The sequence below is a fragment of the Podarcis cretensis genome (assembly GCF_951804945.1).
Source record: "Podarcis cretensis genome assembly, chromosome: 11".
Classification (NCBI taxonomy): domain Eukaryota; kingdom Metazoa; phylum Chordata; class Lepidosauria; order Squamata; family Lacertidae; genus Podarcis; species Podarcis cretensis.
Window position 1 is genome coordinate 13,555,947 of NC_137180.1, and position 21,349 is coordinate 13,577,295.

Consider the following 21,349-nt stretch of genomic DNA (forward strand, 5'->3'; position numbering starts at 1 on the left):
AACTGAAATCAGTAGTGTGCATAAGGTTTATCCCACATTTTAAGAAATGTACCTATGTTATCTACTGACAAAAAGCCAGCCTACTTAGTGTGAATAACTGTTATTTAGCATGAAACATGATTATCTCTCTAGTTGATCTATGTTAGTAATTGCTTGAATTAAATCAGATGCACTAAAACCCATTGATTTTATAGAGTCTACTATGAGTATGATTTTTGCAATTAGTGCACTAAAATATTTGAAAACACTCTTCTTAAGCACCAACAATAGTTTATGTTTGGAAAATTAGTTAACTACTAATTCTTTATCACTACAACAAAGCTACTGTGTACACTAACAACAGAGTTGATAATGTTAAGTCAACAGAAAGCAACAGGCACAGACCATATGCAATACCTTTGTCCATGTTATTTTTAAATGCAGAAATATTTCAAATATGGTAACCTGCCTAACCAAAAAGAATTACTGTTTTTAAGACACAGTAATATCTGGCAAATTTAAGGGGCAGTTTAAGGAGAGATTATAAATTTGGGCAGTAACAGAAAGAGCTCCTGGGTAGGAGTGGTTGGGTGAGTGCAGTTAGACTGCAAGCTGAAGTACGCTTACTAGAGAGTAAGTCTCATTGAACTCAGTGAACTTCTAAGTAAACATGTTTAGGATCACACTGTTAATAGATAGGATTCTAGAGTTTTCCTTTTCCTCCCCTCCTCTCATGCATTTCTTAGGGCTTTCTAGATAAAAAACTATGGTTATATTAAACACATATTAGCCAAGCTACTGGGCTATGAATCTAAAAATGCATAGAAAAACTATTCATCCATATAAAATTTCAGTATGTGAAGTTCCAGTTACAGAAGATTGTAATAGGCACTATTTCACTAACCCTAGGGGTTTTCCTAGGGACAAAGTCTACAAACTACATCACTGCATTTTATGTGGTGGGTTTGATGGGGTCACATAGATTTACTCCTATATATGCATTGTGCACTTGAGTCCTTTTATTCCATACGAATACAGAAGAACACTGTCCCAAACAGCAGAATCAAAACTCCCCCACATTTTTGAATCAAACAACTATTCAACCAATACTGTGCCTACAATGTATGTTTTCCTCTCAGTAGCTAATACCTCTGGACACAAGTTGCATTAGAATTTAAACTTTCCTCTACTTTATGTAATTTGGTTCCAATTCTCCCACCTACTTTTAGCAGAAGAAAAATGCATCAGGAATGGTCAAGCCTCTAAGAAGAAAGTAAAAAGGTATGTTTAATCATGCCTTGAGTTCAGAATCCTCAACTGCCTCAGTCAATGCAGCAATAAAAGTACTGAAGTGGCAGAAGACAGTACATTATGCCATATGAACGGAACTGAAATCAGGCTGTGGCATGTTAAAAGAACATCACTAGGAAATTGTGATTCTCACTAACTTTAATTTCCTTCCAGCTGTCCAAGGTGCTCAAGCAGGCATACATAATTGTGTATTTGACAACCCTGCGAGGTAGATTAGGCTGGGAGATACTGATGGGCTCAAAGACACCCAGTGAACTTCAAGTGCAGTCAGGGAGGGAGCTGAATGCAATCTTCCAAATCCTCATTCAACAATCTATCCCACATTGGCTTGGAGAAGTGATGGCAGTTCCTCACCCTTTATTACGAGTTGTCCCACAAGAGGCCAGATTATGCTTTCAGATTTTAATACAGTATTGAATTGAAAATTTGAAGCACAAGCCTACTGATATTTACTCAGAATTAAATCCCATTGAGTTCAAGCTGCTTCCTCCCAAGGTGTGCGCCATATTACAGCTTTAATGTGCAAAATACAGAACTAATGTATTCTATAGAATTAGGTAAAAGATAAAGGTAAAGGACCCCTGGATGGTTAAGTCCAGTCAAAGGCGACTATGGGGTTGCGGCACTCATCTCGCTTTCAGGCCAAAGGAACGGACGTTTGTCCACAGCTTTCCGGGTCATGTGGCCAGAATGACTAAACCCCTTCTGGCACAATGGGACACCGTGATGGAAACCCGAGCACACGGAAATGCCATTTACCTTCCCACTGCAGTAGTACCTATTTATCTACTTGCACTCGTGTGCTTTCGAACTGCCAGGTTGACAGGACTGCCTAAAACAGTGTTTCCCAAACCTGGGTCTCCAGCTGTTTTTTTGGACTACAATTCCCATCATCCCTGACCACTGGTCCTGATAATTAGGGATAGTTATAGTCCAAAATAGGTGAAGACCCAGGTTTGGGAAACAGTGGTCTAGATCAGGATCCCTCAACCTCGGCCCTCCAGATGTTTTTGGCCTACAACTCCCATGATCCCTAGCTAGCAGGACCAGTGGTCAGGGATGATGGGAACTGGAGGACCGAGGTTGAGGAAGCCTGGTCTAGATCTAGCAGCAGTCCAAATGAGAATCTAATGCTATCGCTGTGGGTTAAACCACAGAGCCTACGACTTGCTGATCAGAAGGTTGGCGGTTCAAATTCCCGCGACGGGGTGAGCTCCCGTTGCTCGGTTCCTCCTCCTGCCAACCTAGCAGTTTGAAAGCATGTCAAAGTGCAAGTAGATAAATAGGTACCGCTCCGGCGGGAAGGTAAACACATGACCCGGAAACTGTACGCTGGCTCCCTCGGCTAATAAAGCGAAACGAGCACCACAATCCCAGAGTCGGCCACAACTGGACCTAATGGTCAGGGGTCCCTTTACCTTTACCTAATAGTCAAAACATGTGTGCATGCACACTTCTTCAGATACCATGCACACGAAAGCTCATACCAAGAACTAACTTAGTTGGTCTTTAAGATGCTACTGGAAGGAATTTTTTTATTTTGTTTTGACTATGGCAGACCAACACGGCTACCTATCTGTAACTTTACCTAATAGTGACTCCAAATAAGGTGCAACTAGCATCTTGAACTTATATCTTGCCCTGGGCTGGTGCCTATGTGTACGTGGGAACTAGATAACTAAGAAATGAAAATAAAATGAAATGAAACAAGCCCCTTCGAACACAACGACAGAATTCAGCATCCACTGGAACTCATTTGGGGGAGAGATGGGGGAATTGAGCTGCGCATGAGCAGTGGAGATGAACCGGCACGCACGTCGCTGCTCCCGTCCCCCCCCCTCCCCATTTAAAGGGCCAGCCGCCCAACGTCATCATCTCTAATTTGACAAGCCGGTTGGCGCGTCAGGAGGAATTTCCGCAGCGGGCGAACGGGCAGAGCTCAACGGAGCCCGAGGGAAAGAGAAGCGCCTCCCCGTTACGTTCATACACGCTTCCTTTCCGGGGCGTCAGGATTCCTTGACACGTGCCGACGAGGATCCAGCCCCTCACCCCCCCGCACCCCCGTTATAGTCACCTTTGTGCTCGTCGTCCAAGTAGCGCACCCGCAGCTCCTCCTCGCCGCCCGCTTTCGCCTCAGAACTGTAGCCTCTCGAGGGCGGCAAGGCCGCGAAACTCCTCAGAGGCCGCGAGGGAGAGCAAGAAGAAGACGACGACGACGAGGAGGAGGAGGAAGCGGACGGCGAGGAGGAGAAGGAAGACGAAGCGGCGGTCGCCACCGCGGCCAGACCCGCTCGGCGACGCTGCAGGAGGCTGAGCGCCGCCGCCGCCGCCGCCGTCACAGTCGCCGCCATGTTGCCTTGTTTACAAGCGCGCGCCGGGCAGCGGCGGTGGCGGCGGCCTCTCCGGCCTTCCCATTGGTAGTGCGCTCGCCACGTGGCCTCCTCGCGGCGGCACGTGATTCCCTCCACCCCCCCCATCCGAGCGCGCGAAGTCGGAACGTTCCGTCGTCGCCGCTCCGTTAACCGTCGTCTCCTCAGCGCTTCCCGCCAAGAAACGGCGACCTTAAGTTAGCGAGGGTCTCAGGGGGGCCTTCCTCAGGTAGTTTAATCGGTCGCGGGGTTGTTTGTTCGTTTTTATCCACGTCAGGCGACGCGGTACGGTTTTGGTAAAGGTAAAGGTACCCCTGCCCGTACGGGCCAGTCTTGACAGACTCTGGGGTTGTGCGCCCATCTCACTTAAGAGGCCAGGGGCCAGCGCTGTCCGGAGACACTTCCGGGTCACGTGGCCAGCGTGACATCGCTGCTCTGGTGAGCCAGAGCCGCACACGGAAACGCCGTTTACCTTCCCGCTGGTAAGCGGTCCCTATTTATCTACTTGCACCCGGAGGTGCTTTCGAACTGCTAGGTTGGCAGGCGCTGGGACCGAGCAGCGGGAGCGCACCCCGCCGCAGGGATTCGAACCGCCGACCTTTCGATCGGCAAGTCCTAGGCGCTGAGGCTTTAACCCACAGCGCCACCTGCGTCCTACGGTTTTGGTAGGACTCGCCTAAACTCCCCTTTTCCAAAAAAAAAAAGTCCCTTCCATGGTCAGTTAAAGGGAGGTGGGGCGGGAATGGGGCCGCGGAAGGTGAGCCTCTGGTCTTGTCGGGATAGCTGCTGACTCCACATCCTTCCCCCAAACTGGAAGCGTAGGAAGCAAGGTCCTATCAGCTCCAGTAACAACAACAACAACAATAATAACACCATCACCACCACTAATAATAATTTTATTATTTGTATGCCGCCCATCTGACTGGATTGCTCCAGCAATAATAATAATAATAATAATAATAATAATAATAGGAGCCAAGGTCCCATCAGCTCTAACAACAATTTTATTACTTGTATGCTGCCCATCTGACTGGCTTGCCCCAGCCATCATCATCATCATCATAATAATAATTTTATTATTTGTATGCTGACTCCACATCCTTCCCCCAAACTGGAAGCGTAGGAACCAAGGTCCCATCGGCTCCAGTAACAACAGCAATAATAATAACACCACCAATAATAATAATTTTATTATTTGTATGCTGCCCATCTGACTGGGTTGCTCCAGCAATAATAATAATAATAGGAGCCAAGGTCCCATCGGCTCTAACAACAACAATTTTATTACTTGTATGCTGCCCATCTGACTGGGTTGCCCCAGCCGTCATCATCATCATAACAATAATAATTTTATTACAGTGGTACCTCAGGTTACATACACTTCAGGTTACAGACTCCGCTAACCCAGAAATAGTACCTCGGGTTAAGAACTTTGCTTCAGGATGAGAACAGAAATTGTGCTCTGGCGGCACGGCGGCAGCAGGAGGCCCCATTAGCTAAAGTGGTACCTCAGGTTAAGAACAGTTTCAGGTTAAGAACGGACCTCCGGAACAAATTAAGTACATAACCCGAGGTACCACTGTACTTGTATGCTGACTCCACATCCTTCCCCAAAACTGGAAGCGTAGGAGCCAAAGTCCCATCGGCAATAATAATAATAATAATTTTATTACTTGTATGCTGCCCATCTGACTGTGTTACCCCAGTCATAACAACAACAACAATTTTATTACTTATATGCTGACTCCACATCCTTCCCCAAAACTGGAAGTGTAGGAGCTAAGGTCCTATCGGCTATAATAATAATAATAATAATAATAATAATAATAATAATTTATTACTTGTATGCTGCCCATATGACTGGGTTGCCCCAGCCACTCTGGTGCGGCTCCCAACAGAATATTAAAAAAAATAGGTCAGGGGGCCAGTCCCCCCAAAGTTGATGGGCGTTGCCATTCAAACGGTGTGTGCACACTGCATCATGGGATTGATTGTTTGGGGCTGGGCTTACCTGCCCCCCCCCCATATTTTATTCAAGTTGACACCCCGAATGGAAGATATTCTTCCTAATCTCAGGCATAAAGAAGGAGGGTTTGGGTATTCCTCAGGTAGCTTAATCAGTCGTGGTTTTGTTTGTTTTTCCCACATCAACTGACGCAATGCAGTTTTCGTATGACTCGCCCAAACTCCCCTTTTCCAGAAAAAAAGTCCCTTCCGTGGTCAGTTAAGAAAAAATAAATAAAATGGGGATGTGGGAGGTGAGCCTCTCTTCCTGTCGGGATAGCTGCTGACTCCACATCCCTCCCCAAAACTGAGAGCGTAGGAGCCAAACTCCCATCAGCAATAATAATAATAATAATAATAATAATAATAATAATAATGATGATGATGTTATTACTTGTATGCTGCCCATCTGACTGGGTTGCTCCAGCTGCTCTGGGCAGCTCCCAACAGAATATTAAAAAAATAGGTCAGGGGGCTGGTCCCCCCAAAGTTGATGGGCATTCAAATGGTGTGTGCATGCTGCATCACGTGATTGATTGTGTGGGGCTGGGCTTACCTGTCCCCCATACTTTATTCAAATTGGCACCCCAACTGGAAGATATTCTTCCTAATTTCAGGCCTAAAGAAGGAGGGCTTTGGGGCCTTCATCAGGTAGCTTAATCAGTTGGGTTTGTTCAAGTCAGCGGGGTTTCTCAAACTGTGGTTCCTCTTCACCTGTTTTGGGACTACAACTCCCCATCATCCCTAGCTAGCTTATGGCCTCAAATTCTCTTTATCTTATATACTGCTTTATTACAAAAATGATGACTAGACTACTGATCCTAAACTGAATACAGTGGTGCCCCACAAGACGAATGCCTCGCAAGACGGAAAACTTGCTAGACGAAAGAGTTTTCCGTTTTGGAGGTGCTTCGCAAAACGAATTTCCTATGGGCTTGCTTCGCAAGACGAAATGTCTTGCGAGTTCCTGCGGGTTTTTTTCCTTTCCCCCCCCTTTTTCTAAGCCGCTAAGCCGCTTATCCGCTAAACCGCTAATAGCGCTAAGCCGCTAAGCCGTCAATGGGCTTGCTTCGCAAGACGAAAAAACCTCTAGACGAAGAGACTCGCGGGACGGATTCTTTTTGTCTTGCGAGGCACCACTGTAGTTAGTTGCCCAGCCACACCCTTCAGAACCCGCTGCTCTCAACTGACTCTCAACTGCCTCGCATTCAAACTCACTTTCAAATCCGCATCCATTCATCACTCACCACCAGAATTCCACACTCTTATTTTTGCCCTCCCTCCCCCCCTTAACATTCTCATAATAATTCTGATACAGTTAGCTTAATAACCCTATTACATTCAATATTTTTTACACATAACTCCCTATAACCATACTGTTAGAAGCACTTGAGCTTCCCTTTCCTGTTTCCTAGGAAATGGGATGAGCAAACTGCAGGTTCTCCATCCCTTTTCTAAAAACCAGATGTCTTCCACCAAATGATCCTGGGAATTGTAGTTTGTTAGGGGTTCTGGGATTGTAAGTCTATGAGAGGGAAGCCACAATGGCACAAATCATTTCGGGGGAAGTCATGTGCTTTAAAGGTGCATTGGATGCTCTTTAGAACATAGCATCATAGAATTGTAGAGTTGGAAGGGACCCCAAGGGTCATCTATTCCAACCCCCTGCATTGAAGGAATCTCAACTAGATGACCCATGGCCGATGGCCATCCAAGCACTTCTTAAAAACCTCCAAGGAAGGAGAGTCACTGTTTCAGGTCCTAAGGCCCTCTGGAGCAGGAGAAAACAAGCTTGCTCCATGTGACTGCCCTTAGGCTTTAGTTATTGAAAGGGCTGCATGGTGTGGATCTCATATCAGTGTTATGCGAGTGTAAGCAACACATTTCTCTCTCCCCTTTCTCCATACTATGCAGAATTGCAATGGTAACCAGAAGGCTGGAGTTTGGATCCCAACCAGGGCTGGCTGTGGGCAGGATCCTTGCATTGCCAGGGCTTTGATTAGATGATCCTTGGGATCCCTTTCAACCCTGCCATGCTATGATATCAAGCAGCTAAAGGAACAAAAAGATGCTTCTGAAACATTTGGAAATCATAGGAACACTCTTCTCACCAGTGGCTTCTAGACAGAGCTTGCATCTTCCTTAGGATAGAGGCAGTCCAGAACAAGGGGGAAAGGCTCAGAGTTCAGGTAGGTGGAAATGCCAATTGAGTGCCCTATACTATAGGAATGCTTCCTTCCCGTGTCCCCCACTCTCATGCGCCAGACTGATGCTAGCATGGCTGGCCAGATGTCTGCTGCTTTCTCCATTTTCTTTGCAGGGAGGGAGCCTTTCCCCAACATATACTTTGTTCTGGCAAATCCCTGGAAAGTCGTGACGACCCTCAGATACTGGGGCAGAGGGAAGGAAAGAGTCCTTGTGAAACACATTTGGGGAGTGTGTGGCTTCCAGCAAGTGCTTTTCAGAAGCATTGTTCCCTCCTGCAGGGGAGGCTGAGCATAGCCATCACGGCTAATTGCCTTTGATAGGTCTCCATGCAATTGTCTAACCCTCTTTGAAAGCCATCCCATCCAAGATGCTCTTGTGGTACATCTGATTCTCCTATGCTTCCTTGCTCCTGCAAGGAGATGACTATTGTGAGATCCTTTGGTTAACATCTGTCTGGGCTGGAAAATGTTAAAGAATCAGAGGACTAGTAAGCTTCCCTTGAAGCACAACTGATCAAAGGCAGGCAGATCTGTTAGCATCTTGATAAAGATGCTCAAATGTCAAAGGATGCTATCATACCCTGCAAACATCTCCGAAAAGCTCCCAAGCTGATGGAGAAGAGAGCAGTTAAGTGGTCAGTGGGGCTCCAGGTTGCTCTTTCTGGATCCCACCATAGCCCTTCCAAGTTGCCAAAGAAATCAATGTCACAACAGTTTTTTCCTCGCACCTCCTCCCCATGATCCCTTCTCAGACATATGCTGTGTCTGAACCAGCAGATCCCACCAAACCAAGTAATCGAGGACCCAATCAGAAAAGGAGTGTGTGCAGTCATACCAGAAATAAGCAAAATAACTAAACAGGTATGAGAAGTCACCCCAGAACTGGCCCTACTGAACACCTTCCAAGATAACAATGCCAATTCACACTAGAAAGAGCTCTTAACCCACCAACAGCATTCGATTGAATATGCCTAACTTAAGCCGACAACCCCCCTCAAACAAATACCACTGCAGCCAGCCAAAGATGATCAACCACACCCTAGGCCACCCCAACCTCTCTCCCCACCAAGGAAACATAACAAGCAAATACTGTAGAAAGAGAACTTCCCCAAGTGATGCTGACAGAAAAACCCCAAGCATACACTAAATAAAAAAACTTGAGCTTTGCCACCCCAGTCCCTCTCTCCTGTCCCGTCCCGTCCCCCCCCCCCCCCCGCCGCCCCCTGAGCAGAGATTATTGCTTTTCAGGACTGAGACATGCATTGCAAAAATGTTCTGTGTTTTGCTGTGTTGCGGCTCCAATGAAACAATAGTTTCTTTTCTGTTGGTTGGACTGCTTTGTTCCTTGACAGAAAAAAGGTGGTTGGGATAAAAAGAGGGGTTTTTTTGTTGTTTTTTGAAGGGAGAAAAAATGCATGAAACTAGATGCAAATGCTCCTCACATTTTAAAATTTTTGGGTGTTGGTTTAGTTCTTTTGGCAATGGATGTGTAGGTGTAAACAATGTATGAATTCAAAAGGTTATGTCATGTATGAAGTCAGTCTTGTCTGGAAATCATACATGGGTCCTCTTTCATAGAAGCACTTTCCCTGACCATAGATGTGCAGAGGATAATTGATGTTTTTAGCAAGGCAACTGACACTGTGCACATGTGTAATGGCACCCTTTCCTATGTAAGAAACAAAGTTGTGAATTTCCATGGGGCTGGCTACTACTTCAGCTTTATTTGCACTTTTCTTTGGTTATGGAAAATGTTTAATTGCAGCTAAGCATGTGCAGTTTAAAATATTCATTGCTCATAATGTTACAGTATGACAGTATGCAAGTAAATTAATGCATAATGTATATAATTTACAGCACATCTTCTCAGAAGTAAGTCCTATTGGGTTCAATGCAGTTTACTCCCGAGTAAGTGGGAGCTGTAACATATAAAGCTGTAACATATAAAGTATTCATACAACCAATTAATAAAACATATTTTTGTGTATACTGAATATTCTTGATAATACTGTACACACTGTGAATAATACATTTCTTTGTCAGAGAATAATCCCCTAGAAAAGCCTGCTGTATGTTGCTGTTTTTAGTGTCACATTGCAGTTTTCAAAATGCCCAGCAACTCCTCCTGTTTCACTGGCATTTCAAGTATGAGTCAGAAGATTTGGATGAAAGCAGAGTTTTCCATATACAGAACTCCTTCATTGTTCACTGTGGTTTATTTCATCCCACTCATTTAAAAGCTAGTATGGGGGGGTCATTTTGTTGTAAATATTTTCTGAAGTCATAAAAATTAATTTTAAAACATTATTGAAACTGCCTGCATCTGATGAAAGAGGGTATTTATTACCCGGTAAGGAGACATTGAGTAGCTGTTAAGTCACAGGGCTACAGTCACAGGGAATGTTTTGCTGGTGAATTATATAGCTGTCATGCATCTACCAAAGGAAAGAGCCTGGTTTGTTGGCATCCATCTGTCATATTCCAACTTCCGTTTACCTTTTTTACCACTCACTCTCTGTGTTAAGTTGAGATAGGAATTTATAAATATATTGGGTACTGAGCATTTGAACTCCTGCACAGCTGAGTGTCCTCAATTTGTGGATTAGGTGGTTATTGGAAGAGGAGGAATTTGGATTTGTTAGGCCCTTGGAATGTTTGGGGGCAAGCCAGACCTATACAAGAGGGCCAGGATCTACCTGAACTTAGAATAAAAAAGGTGGCAGGAACACCTTATAACATGATTACAAAGGGAACATTGACAAGAGCTGAGGAATGTCTGGTTTAACTTCTGTGGAATAACTTCCACAGAAGAGGGTGGAAAAGTTTTATGTTCATTCGGTTGGGAGACGGGTGAAATTAGGTATTGAGAATGCTGGGGCATGTGATAGCAATTGACAGTTAAAACGCATGTGCCAAAGATATTTGGCGAGAGACACCATGTATAAGGTGTTGGTTCTCGCTACAAACCTCTGTGCCAAGATGAGCAAGGTTTCTACAGCCCTGCATTATCCATGTTAGTCTGTTGCAACAAAAATTACAAAGCTTGGTTTTGAGGTGCTCTAAAGATTTAACAAATTATTACAGCATAAACCTTTGTGAATTTCAGTCCACTAATCAAATGCAAATGATAAAGTGGGCTGTAGTCCATGGAAGTTTGGGGGCTTTCTGTGTGCTACCTCTGGTAGAGATCCCAACAGTGGGATTTTTGCTCACTCACATATTCAGTGGACAGAACAGGGAGTCCCATACTGGCAGAGCAACAAGGGCACTGGAAGCCAATGGAGGTCAGCACTACTGAGTGTTGGGACACTTCCAGCCAATCCCAAAAAAACCCTCAGCCCAGTGCAAAGGAGGTTTGGACCGCAGCCTAAGGAATGAAGTCATATCAAATAAACACAACAAGCATAATCAGCTACATAATAATGACCCGCAGACTCAAGAATCTGTCATATATTAGATCTGTTTTCCCTACAGCAAAAGGTTGTGATGCACAGGCTGTGGGGTTTTTTTATGTATCTGTCAGGGGCTCAGGAGCAGAGGCACAGGGAAGAGAGGAGATGGAGAGCGAAGGGGAAGAATCCGAGGGGAGCGTAGGAGAAGAGGACAGTGGACCGAGGGATTCCATGAGCCTCTCCAGCGAATCGGAAGATTCACAGAAGGGGGTGCCAGTGGCCAGGGGTAGGGGGTTCCCAAGGGGAACGCCCCAGGAGCAAGGGGGCAGCAGGGACTCCCAGAGCAGTAGTTGGAAATCAGGACCAGCTTCCCCACCAGAGCAGAGTGGGGGGGAAGAGTCCCAAGGATCGGGGCCAGTGCATTCCCCACCAGGGAGAGAAGATAAGGCAGGGCTGACCACACCTCCATCGGAGAGTCAGAAAACGGAGGGGAGGTCAGATCCGGCCAGTATCCCGGAAGAGGGAAGCAGTGACAGAAGTAGTGTAACGGTCAGGAGGAAGGTCACTGGGTTGGCGCGAGAGGCAAGTTCAAATGTACAGGAGCGCGGGACAGCAGAGAATGAGGATTGGGAACCGGGTCCTAAAGCCCGCCGGAGGCAGGGGGAGGAGTTAAGTGACTCAGCGTCAGAAGAGTCCAGAAAGGGGGATGCCCCAGCGGGCAGGAGGACCCAGAGGAGGAGAAAGCAACGGAAAAGGTGGAGCAGGGCTAGGATCTTAAACTGGTGTCAGAGGGGAGGAGATTCAGACGGGACTTCGCCGGTCTAGGGTTTAAGACGTAGAGCTGCGCGCTGCGGCTTGGAAATGGAAACTGAACCTCAATAAAGACTTTTGTACATAACGACAGCCTCGCGTTGGTCCTCTGTGAGCTGGGACCTAGGGGCAGCTCTGACAGTATCCCAGTGAAACATGCTACTAAGAGAGACATTTTGATGTGTTCAGTGAGGCATAGAATGAGGCACTAGTGCAGGTGGTACTAGTGATGATAAACAGTTGCACCAGAATCAAGAAAGACCAGGAGATTCCTATGAGAGGGTGACCTCCCCTGTAATGGACTTTGGGAACAACAGAAGATGAGGAAGATGAGTGAGTGTGGCCTGTTCTTCATAAGCGTAGCCCCTTCTCATTCCACCCACTGGTGCTTGGGGCCAGAGGCGCTGTAATTCTGCCTTTCAATAAACACATGTTATGTTAATAGACATTGAAGAGTGAAAATGTGTAATAGCTAGAAATGCTTACCCTCTGAGTCATTGTGGTAGCTATTCAGATGAAGCCACTCATGCATATCTCACAATGTGTAAATTTGGTGCCTTTGTGAAACTGGTTTCTGGGTTCTTTTTTTCTTATTATCAGTGGACTCCAGGAGCTGTCTCTTGACTAGCAATGCTTATTAAAGTTCTCAGTATCATACCACCTACCTGGAGCTTTTATGTATTTGAATGTATTCATTTTTGTTTGCCAAGAAAGTATGAAATAACGCTGCAGTTTGCTTCTTTGTTGTGTTCAGTTACATTTTGTTACCCTGGGACTGACTTTCCCAATCCTGTTTTCAAGCTTTTTCAATGTCTTCTCCGGTTTTCTTTGTTTAAACAAGCCTATGACAGAAACATATTCCTTAATTGTTATCAATCATTCATAAACAAGCAGCACACATGGCATTCCCCCTTTGGCACTCTGCCTCTTTAGTGTATTTCAAAGGCATCTGTTTCCTCAAATTGTCTATTCCCTTTGTTTAGTGCAGCACTGAGTTTCTAAGACTAAATAACCCCATATGTTGATTGGAACATTTTCTTTTTCTTTTAAAGGTTTCTGCCTTTTAAAGCTCTGCATCCCAAAAGCACAATTTTGGTAATAATTTCCTAGCACTTTTATTCCCAGCTTACGGGTAAATGAAATGGATGTAAGTGTGTTAGTATCTTGGACCCAAGCACACTGCTTAGAAGCAAATTGCTTTGATTTAAATAGGATTGAAGTGTACACTGAGGACCAGTCCTAATATTAGACAAAGTGAGGCAGTCCCCTTAGGTGGCATATGCTGTGGGGTAGCATTCTCCTTTATTGGAGGACAAACTGCCCTGCGTTCCCTAAACTTACCTGCTGCCCTCATGTTGTGAAGGATACTATTCATGTTGTGAAGGATACTATTCTATTTCTGGTGTTGAAGTAAAAATCAGTTGCCAGCCTACTTGGCTTCTGTATGTGGAATTGTAGTATCTTTGGTTGTGTTGAATGCTGTAATTCCAGTTGCGCAACAGAGATTCACTTATGCAGTAGAACTCCACCCTTCTATTCTCTGCCCTACATCTTCCTGAACACCCTCATAATCGGCTCCTGAGGATTGATTGAGGACCTTCCAGAGCAGGTTTTGGGGCATGAGTGGAGCTCTGTGTATGCTGCTTGGATACAACACATAGTCTGTTGCCTCAGGTAGTAAAACTGGCCAGGTCCTGTGTACCCTATATGGTGTTCGAGAATTCTTCTAAGAGAGATGATTGAATCAGTATGGATAATGGGTAGCAATGGGACTTGAGGCTGAAGGGCAGGTAATAAATAGCAACAACAATGAGAGCCAGAGGATGGGTAAGTGGGAAGATAGGAAGGAGCTGTTTTCATCAAATTGATACTGTATAACAATTCCCTTTTGACTAATATGAGCACAAGCAACACGTCTTGCCACATAGGTTCTTCCAGAGTGTTAGCTCCTTGTGGAGAAAGAAAGAATCTCAAGACAACACAGAAGACATGACTGCCCTGGTAACTGAACTGAGAGAGGAGAAATCTGTCCTTTTATATCTCAATCTTATAATAATATTATGAGATAATCACTTACAATTTATAAATATTGTTTGTTGGAAATAACTTTTTATAGGAATCGAATCAACCAAGGATTTTTCTGGCGTGTTAAACTGCAGCATGGCATAATTACATTTCTATTCTCCTGCTTTCTTTACATTGATTCAACAAGAGTAGGCAATTACTGAGTTCACAGTGAGTGAATGGATTCTACTAGATGCCATGAAGTTTAAGATAATATTTACCAAATTGTTAAAGGGTTACTTTTTTCAACTGAAATCCAATTTTGGAGCTATTATTTGAGAACATACTATATTTTGCAGAAATGATTCTTAAGTGCAATGTAGTGGTATAATAATGGAAATGTATTTGCATTTTTATCATGTCATATAATGTTTGTATTTCCAAAGCTATAATAAGTATTAAGGGACATGCCACATTAGGGGTTATTTTGTCATTGTGCATGAAAAACATTGGTAGACTTACAAAACCTTGCAGAAAATTGGGCAAGGCACCCATTTCAGAATCACTCAAACAAAGATTTATAATTTGGCATAATATTTGAACTTTGATTATTTTATAATTTGGAATGTTTTTAATGTGGCTTTTATTGGATCATTAAATTGGAAAACTTTATAAATATTATTTTTTTAAAAAAAGAGACCCACAATTTCAATATACACGTGAGAGAGACAGCATATGCCTGTTCTATCCCCTATACATCTGGAGTAAGTCTTAGCTTGGTTACTATTTTCCCTCCTTGAAAAGTGTATGAGCCAAAGGAGGAAGTTGTATGAGGAACACTTCCCACTTCCTGTTTCAGTTTTTTATACTCTTCAGCTTTATTTACTCTTCAAAGCTCAGATCAGCACCTGAGCTGCCAATCCTTTTCTCACTTCCCCTTTCAGCTCTATGTGCTATTCAAGGCTCAGATTGGCACTTCAGTAGCTGAAGAGTGATACGGAGGGGGGGGGGCATGCCTTCTTCACCTTCTTCTTCGCTACAATATATCCATTTATTTCCAATTGTCAATGTCAAAAGGGACTAAAATCTATAAAATTCATAGAAACTCAACGTGCCAATTTGCTCAATTTCTCTAGGACTCCATGACACCTCCCCTGTCCTCCATAATCCCTCAAGCAAGGTGTCAAGACCCTAATCCTGTCAAATCACTCTGCCAAGCCTTTCCTCCGGGCAATGCCAGGTGACAGACTATACGTACATGGACCATTGTCTTCTCATCACTGGTACTCAGGATGTGCTTATCTGCGCATATCTCCAGCTCTGCATATTCCCCCTCCCTCCTCCATATGTTAATCCTGTGTAACCAAACCTTTTCTTAATGTATTCATGATGTAATCTGTGTAACCCAATCTCTTCTTAATGTATTCATGATGTAACTGGGATGTATTTTGCACTGTATTCTGGGACATGGAGGGAAGTTTCAAAAGTTCATGCCACCCCTTTCTTGCTGTTCAATCTCGCCTTGAATCTGTTGCGCAATAAACTTGGATCTTCTGCAGCTTGCTCCTGTCACCGGCTGAGCTCATTTTCCTCCGCAGGGACCCGTGGACTTAGTCCGACGAGCTGGGTGGCAGAGCAGCCTTGCACCCAGATTTTTCCGTAACAAGAGAAAGAACAGCTAGTGAGTGGTAGTGGATCTGGGAAACCAGGGGATGGGGAAGGAAGACAGTGACTGGGTGAGGCAAAGAGGGGGTTAGGAGGGAGGGGGTGTTAGTAAGAGAAGGCACACACATACACACAGATCAAATGCAATGAAATTGCATATTTTTATGGGTTCCCTCCTCCAAACCACCATCAAATCACTAGTCACATCTGTTTCTATTCCCTGAACCTTTAATCGCCAGTGCTTTGTGTTATCAGGTGCCATGCAAATGTCATAAATAAATCATTGAAATCTAAAGCTGTAATGAGAGATGCGGAAGGTAAGATTGAGGGATTACAGTGGCCCAAATTAATTTATTCCCCCCCCCCCAATTTAATTATTTATAAGGTGCACTTTTTAAAAAAATAATAATAATAGTAAAGTGGTATATAACATATCAGAATAAAATCAGCAAATCAATTTCCCCAAACTCATCATTTAAAACATTAATACAGTGGTACCTTGGGTTAAGAACTTAATTCGTTCTGGAGGTCCGTTCTTAACCTGAGGTACCACTTTAGCTAATGGGGCCTCCCACTTCGCCACTGTCGCACGATTTCTGTTCTCATCCTGAAGCAAAGTTCTTAACCCGAGGTACTATTTCTGGGTTAGCGGAGTCTGTAACCTGAAGCATCTGTAACCCGAGGTACCACTGTACTAATTGTATGATTACTTGAGGACACTGTAGAGGCATTTGAAGAAAGACTTTTTTACTACCCTTATTGCCATATTGTAGGTGGGATTATGTGTTCTAACCAGGGCTCCGTTGGCCTCAGATCAAGGTTTATGCCACTGGTGTGCTCTCTCTCTCTGACAGTCAGTCAATCAATCAATCCAATCAATTTCTATACCACCCTATACCCAGAGGTCTCAGGGCAGTTCACAGAACAAAATCAGAATATAAAACCACAAAATATATAATCAAATTAAAAACAACAATCCAATAAAGCCCCCCCAAAAAACAACAACCCACATTTGAAAAGGGCATATGCTCTAGCCATCAAACATCCTGTTTTGTTACATGCAACTTCCTAGAATACCAGTATGCACTGCAGATTCCCCAACACCAGAGAGGGCGCTCAGAAGCGATCATGCCACATCTCCCCATTCTACAGCAGGATGAGAAACTTGACAGGATCACCTGTTCTGTCCACTGGAAAATCTCTCAAAAGCATTCAGGAATCCATCAGGATCTGTAAGTCTCCAATGGCAAATAATCTTAATAAACTCCACCCTTACAGAGGAGGATAGCTGTTGTGAGCTGAAACTTCACTGGGAAATTTACCTCTACCCTGCTTTTAAAAAGGGATATACCATTGCCCCACACATTCTTGCAATTGCGCCCGTGGATTTAATACTCTGGGGCTGAAATTGCTGGTTTAGTGTATGTTCAAGAAAAGATTGTGGGGTATACCCGTTTAAACTCTGGGGCTTATGGGAAGTCTAGTGGCAGTATCCTATTTTCCCCCTGCAACTGCAACTGATATTCATATTGCCTCTGATGCTGGGGAACATATAGGCAGTATCACTAGCAGCCATTGTCCTCCATGAATTGGTCTTTGTAAGAGCCCTTTTAAAACATTGATTCTTAGTGTTAGCATCATAGACAACTTGGAAGTAAATATTTACTTTTCACATAGCATCTGTTCCTGTGTCTCTATATGCAGCTTGGATCCGTAGTCCTTTGTCTGGAAGGTACAACTGGCAAGTTTGTAGCTAGCTGGGAGAAGGAAATTGTATCTGCTTTGGAAGAAATTAGATCCCGTGTTTTGTTGGTTCTGGCAGCAGTTGGCAAGTTAGATTTACACCACCAAACACCTTATTAAAGTTAATGAAGACTGTGAGCAATAAGAGTAGATTAATTGGTTTTCATATGAATTTTGTTGTAAACTTTCAGTGTGGCATATTATCCATGCACAGTGTTTATGCACCACTTTTGAGCAATTTCACTGTAATTTCCCCTTAAATGAAATCTGCAGAAGTGGTTAGACTCTGTACAATATGAACTACCCAACAATAGATAGTATGGGTAATGCATAAAAAAACATCCTGTGTATTTTTCTGGTCTAGAGAAAATGAGTCATAGGCATAATTGGTTGAGCAGGTCAGTATCAGCTACTGAACTGAACATTTTAAACGTGGCTTTAGAGTTATTTGCTCAGAGGATATTTTGGTAAATCCTGCTGTTCCTATGAATTAGCTTATTTATTCAGAAGAATTGAGTGTACCATACCCTGCTTTGCATATATTTCATTTAGGAATAGGGCCATTGCCGTTCAATATCCTATTTGATTCCGTTCCACTTTTCAGCCAGGAAACCTGCTTAGAAATAAAAATTGCCCCAATATGTGGAGTTGTCTGTGGCAGTCCTTTCTGATCTTTGACTGTTGATGTCAAACATTTCCAGGCTCTTATCTCCACTGGCAGGGGGAAGAGGGAGCTGCAGGTGTTATTCAGGGGCCAAGACCCTTGTATGAACAGTTACTGGGTATGAATTACAGCTCCTAATGTTTTAGTTGTAGGCACTTTTTCAATATTAACCTTTCTGTTTTGCCTGATGGAGAGTTCTGTCTCGAAAGCTTGTGTAAGCCTACACAAAACGAAAGATACCTGAATTATTTTGTGTCTATGATACTTTGTAGATAATAATTTGCAATGCATGACAGAGGGAGGATATTATTCGTCTGCTGAAGCAGCTGTGTTGGGCTAAAGACAATGCTGGACCTGAAGTTGAGCAAACCTGAGTGCATCCAAATGTTCATACTTTGAGTGGTGAAGCCCCTGTGTGAATGCACTCAAAAAGTGCAATTTTCTCTCCAGGATCAAGAAGAACAGTTCTGTATGATTAGGGCAGAAACCAGCTGTGTACTGTGTACTGTGCTAGGATGGGGTGGAGAGCCTTTTTCAGTCCGAAGACTGAATTCCCTTCTGGGGGTCACATGCCAGTGGTGGGTGTGGCCAGAAGCAAAATTGGGTGGAGCAATGGATGTAAATTTTAGCTTTAGTAGCTAAAATTTTACCTTTAATTGTAGTAGGCTGCTTTCTACATGCATTCACACAACCACTTCTCTGTCTTCCCACCAGGCAAGTGAGAGGCATTATCAGAGTTCACAGGCACATTTTAACCAGGCGAAGCATAGCCAATAGGGGTTTGGTCTAGGGAGTATCCTGAGGGCCTGGCAGAGAGGTTTTGAGGGCCAGATTCTCCTCTCCAGAGCACTTGTGATGTACTGTACTGCACTGTTGTTGTTACTTCACTCTTCTGCCAAAGACCTTGGGATAGCACATGAGAAAAGGCCAGTGTCAAAATATAAGACTATGATATAATATGCAGTTGAAAACATTGACATTAGGACCCATGGAGGGGATGGGGGGAAGTCTCGAGATTCAGAGAAATCTATATGGATATGTATTTGGCTTTGTTATAAATTTATATCTGTAATCAAATAAAAACAATAAAAGGCCAGCGTCAGATGTTGGTACCATCAGGCAACTGCCAAGGCCCCAAGCAGAAACAGAGGATCCCCCTTGCAAACCCAGAAGACTCTTGGTCATAATTTCTTCTCCTCCCTGCTCTCTCTGTTCAACTTCCCTTTGGAAGCACTGACAAGAATAAGTAGTAATAGCATCAGAGCCAGCCTAAGACATTTTGCAGGAACAAGGGGGGAATCAAGTCAACCTTGCCTGATGGTTGAAGCACGCATCAAAGGCTGTTTTGGGTGGGCGCACTCTGAATCACACTGAGCAGGGGCAGAGCCCAGGAGACCCCAGAGGGCAGCCCTGGGCATTTCCTCTCTAGGGGTGAGAGGAGACCAGCAGTGCCTCCTATTCACCAAGAGGCCACTGTAGAGGCGGCATGTGGGGGGGGGGCTGCCAAGGAGGCACATCTGGCCTCCAAGGAGCACGCTGTAACCATTATTGTGGCAGCGGGCAATGCTTTCCTTGGAGGCCAAATCTGCTGCCCTTGTGGATTTTGCCACCCAAGACAGTCACCTCACCTTGCCTCATGGGTGGGCTGGCCCTGAGTAGCATCCTCCACTTGCTCTGCTCTCCTACTTTGGAATGTGGTACAGGTTTAGCTTAAAGGTAAAAGCCAGGAAAAAGGCAGGAATAGCACTGGTGAGGAGGAAGTAAGTCCAGTCAGGAAGGGGACCTCACCAAGGGCATCTAGCTCATATAGGGAAGTTTTCAATGTTTGATGCTTTACTGTGGTTTTCTAATTTGTTGGAAGCAGCCGAGAGTGGCTGGGGCAACCTGGTCAGATCAGTGCATATAAATTATTCTTATTATTCTTATTATTCTTATTATTTCCTTCCCCTCCGTCCCAAAAACAAGTTGATACAATGTGACCTAAGGTCACCATTGTGACCAAATCTTTATATTCTAGACTGGTCTCCACACATCTGGGTGTGTTTTTTAATGGAATTTATTTAAAAACCCAAAACAAATCAGGAACCAGAAAACATCACTTTCGATCAACGTGTAAGCAGCATTTCAATAAATAAAAGGCAGAGCACCTGCCTCTAGCACTTAGGGAGGGGAGGTCAAGCCCGGTGACTTTAAAGCATTAGATTCACTATCTAGCAAAAGCATTGAGAAGACAGAGTAACTCTGTTTATTCCACATCAGTTTTAAAAATATGGCAAGCCCACTTCTTTATTATTATTTTTTGAAGGATAGCTATATGCACTCTTGGGTTCAAACCCATGCTCAGCCATGAAGCTTACTGGGCATCTTTGTGTTTTTTTATCTAATCTGCCTCACAGGGTTGCTGTGAAACTAATATGGTATAATTCCCCATATGCTGACTTGAATACCTTGGTAAAATTGTGGTGCTTACTGCTGTTGGCAGTCCAATAGGCTTTGAACATGGAAAGGCTCCATCCAAGTTAACAGTCATGTTAGCTTCCATCAGAACAGGATGAAACATGATAAGATGACTTTATATTTAAATCTAAGCCTGAAATCCTGAAACCATTTGCTCAAAGAAATACCATTGAGATCATTTAATTGTGTATTTGTCTCAGTGCAACTGCTGGTGACTTAAGTCTTGTGGGCTTGTGGTTAGGTTAGCTAAATACTGGAGAAAATGTGTGTCTGCCCTCTTCCCCTAAACATTCCAACACTGTTAAAGAAGATGAGACTTAATTAGTTTTGTCCTCAAATTTCTATGATTCATACTGTGGAATTTCAACTATTTGTCTGAGACAGAATTCTTTTGAAAATAATGAGCTCAGAAAATTGCAAATGGTTTTTAGAAACAAGGATCTCAGTTTGCAGCTTGAGATATTGGCACATTATTAAGAAGCTGACTGAGTTGATCTTTTTTTTTGGGGGGGGGGGAACTTTTCTGATACAGTTTGGCTTTCCACATCATAAATCACCTTTAAAGTACATTTATAAGCTCAGTTCTGTTTTATCTTCACATTTGAAAGACATCAAGAACCAGATCTCTCCTAAACTTACCTGCATAGCATATCCAGAGAAACTAAGAAGAGCAGTGAAGGTTTTCTAATCTGCAATGCAATAGAAATATTACCATACTTTTCCATGTATAAGACGAGGGTTTTT

General features: G+C 43.8%; 1 protein-coding gene and 1 long non-coding RNA gene across 7 annotated transcripts in view; one reads left to right on the forward strand and one right to left on the reverse strand.

Annotated features, from left to right (window-relative positions):
* AUH (AU RNA binding methylglutaconyl-CoA hydratase) overlaps positions 1-3,658 on the reverse strand; it is a 30,420-nt gene extending 26,762 nt beyond the window's left edge. For 2 of the 3 annotated variants that reach the window (XR_013843560.1, XM_079995747.1), the window contains exon 1: positions 3,365-3,658. Coding sequence is in view for 2 of the 3 variants with exons in the window: in XM_079995747.1 (XP_079851873.1) it covers positions 3,365-3,641 (277 nt within the window). In the remaining variant the exon portion in view is untranslated. The remainder of the gene's footprint in view (positions 1-3,364) is intronic. The other variant, XM_079995746.1, reaches the window with a different exon arrangement.
* Positions 3,659-3,755: 97 nt separating this feature from the next.
* LOC307226854 overlaps positions 3,756-21,349 on the forward strand; it is a 39,405-nt gene continuing 21,811 nt past the window's right edge. The window contains exons 1-3 of one of the 4 annotated variants that reach the window (XR_013843588.1): positions 3,756-3,888; positions 7,578-7,852; positions 16,894-16,973. This is a non-coding gene — a long non-coding RNA (uncharacterized lncRNA). Of the gene's footprint in view, positions 3,889-7,577; positions 7,853-16,813; positions 16,974-17,445; positions 18,126-21,349 lie in introns of those variants that run through there. The other 3 variants (XR_013843591.1, XR_013843589.1, XR_013843590.1) reach the window with 3 other exon arrangements.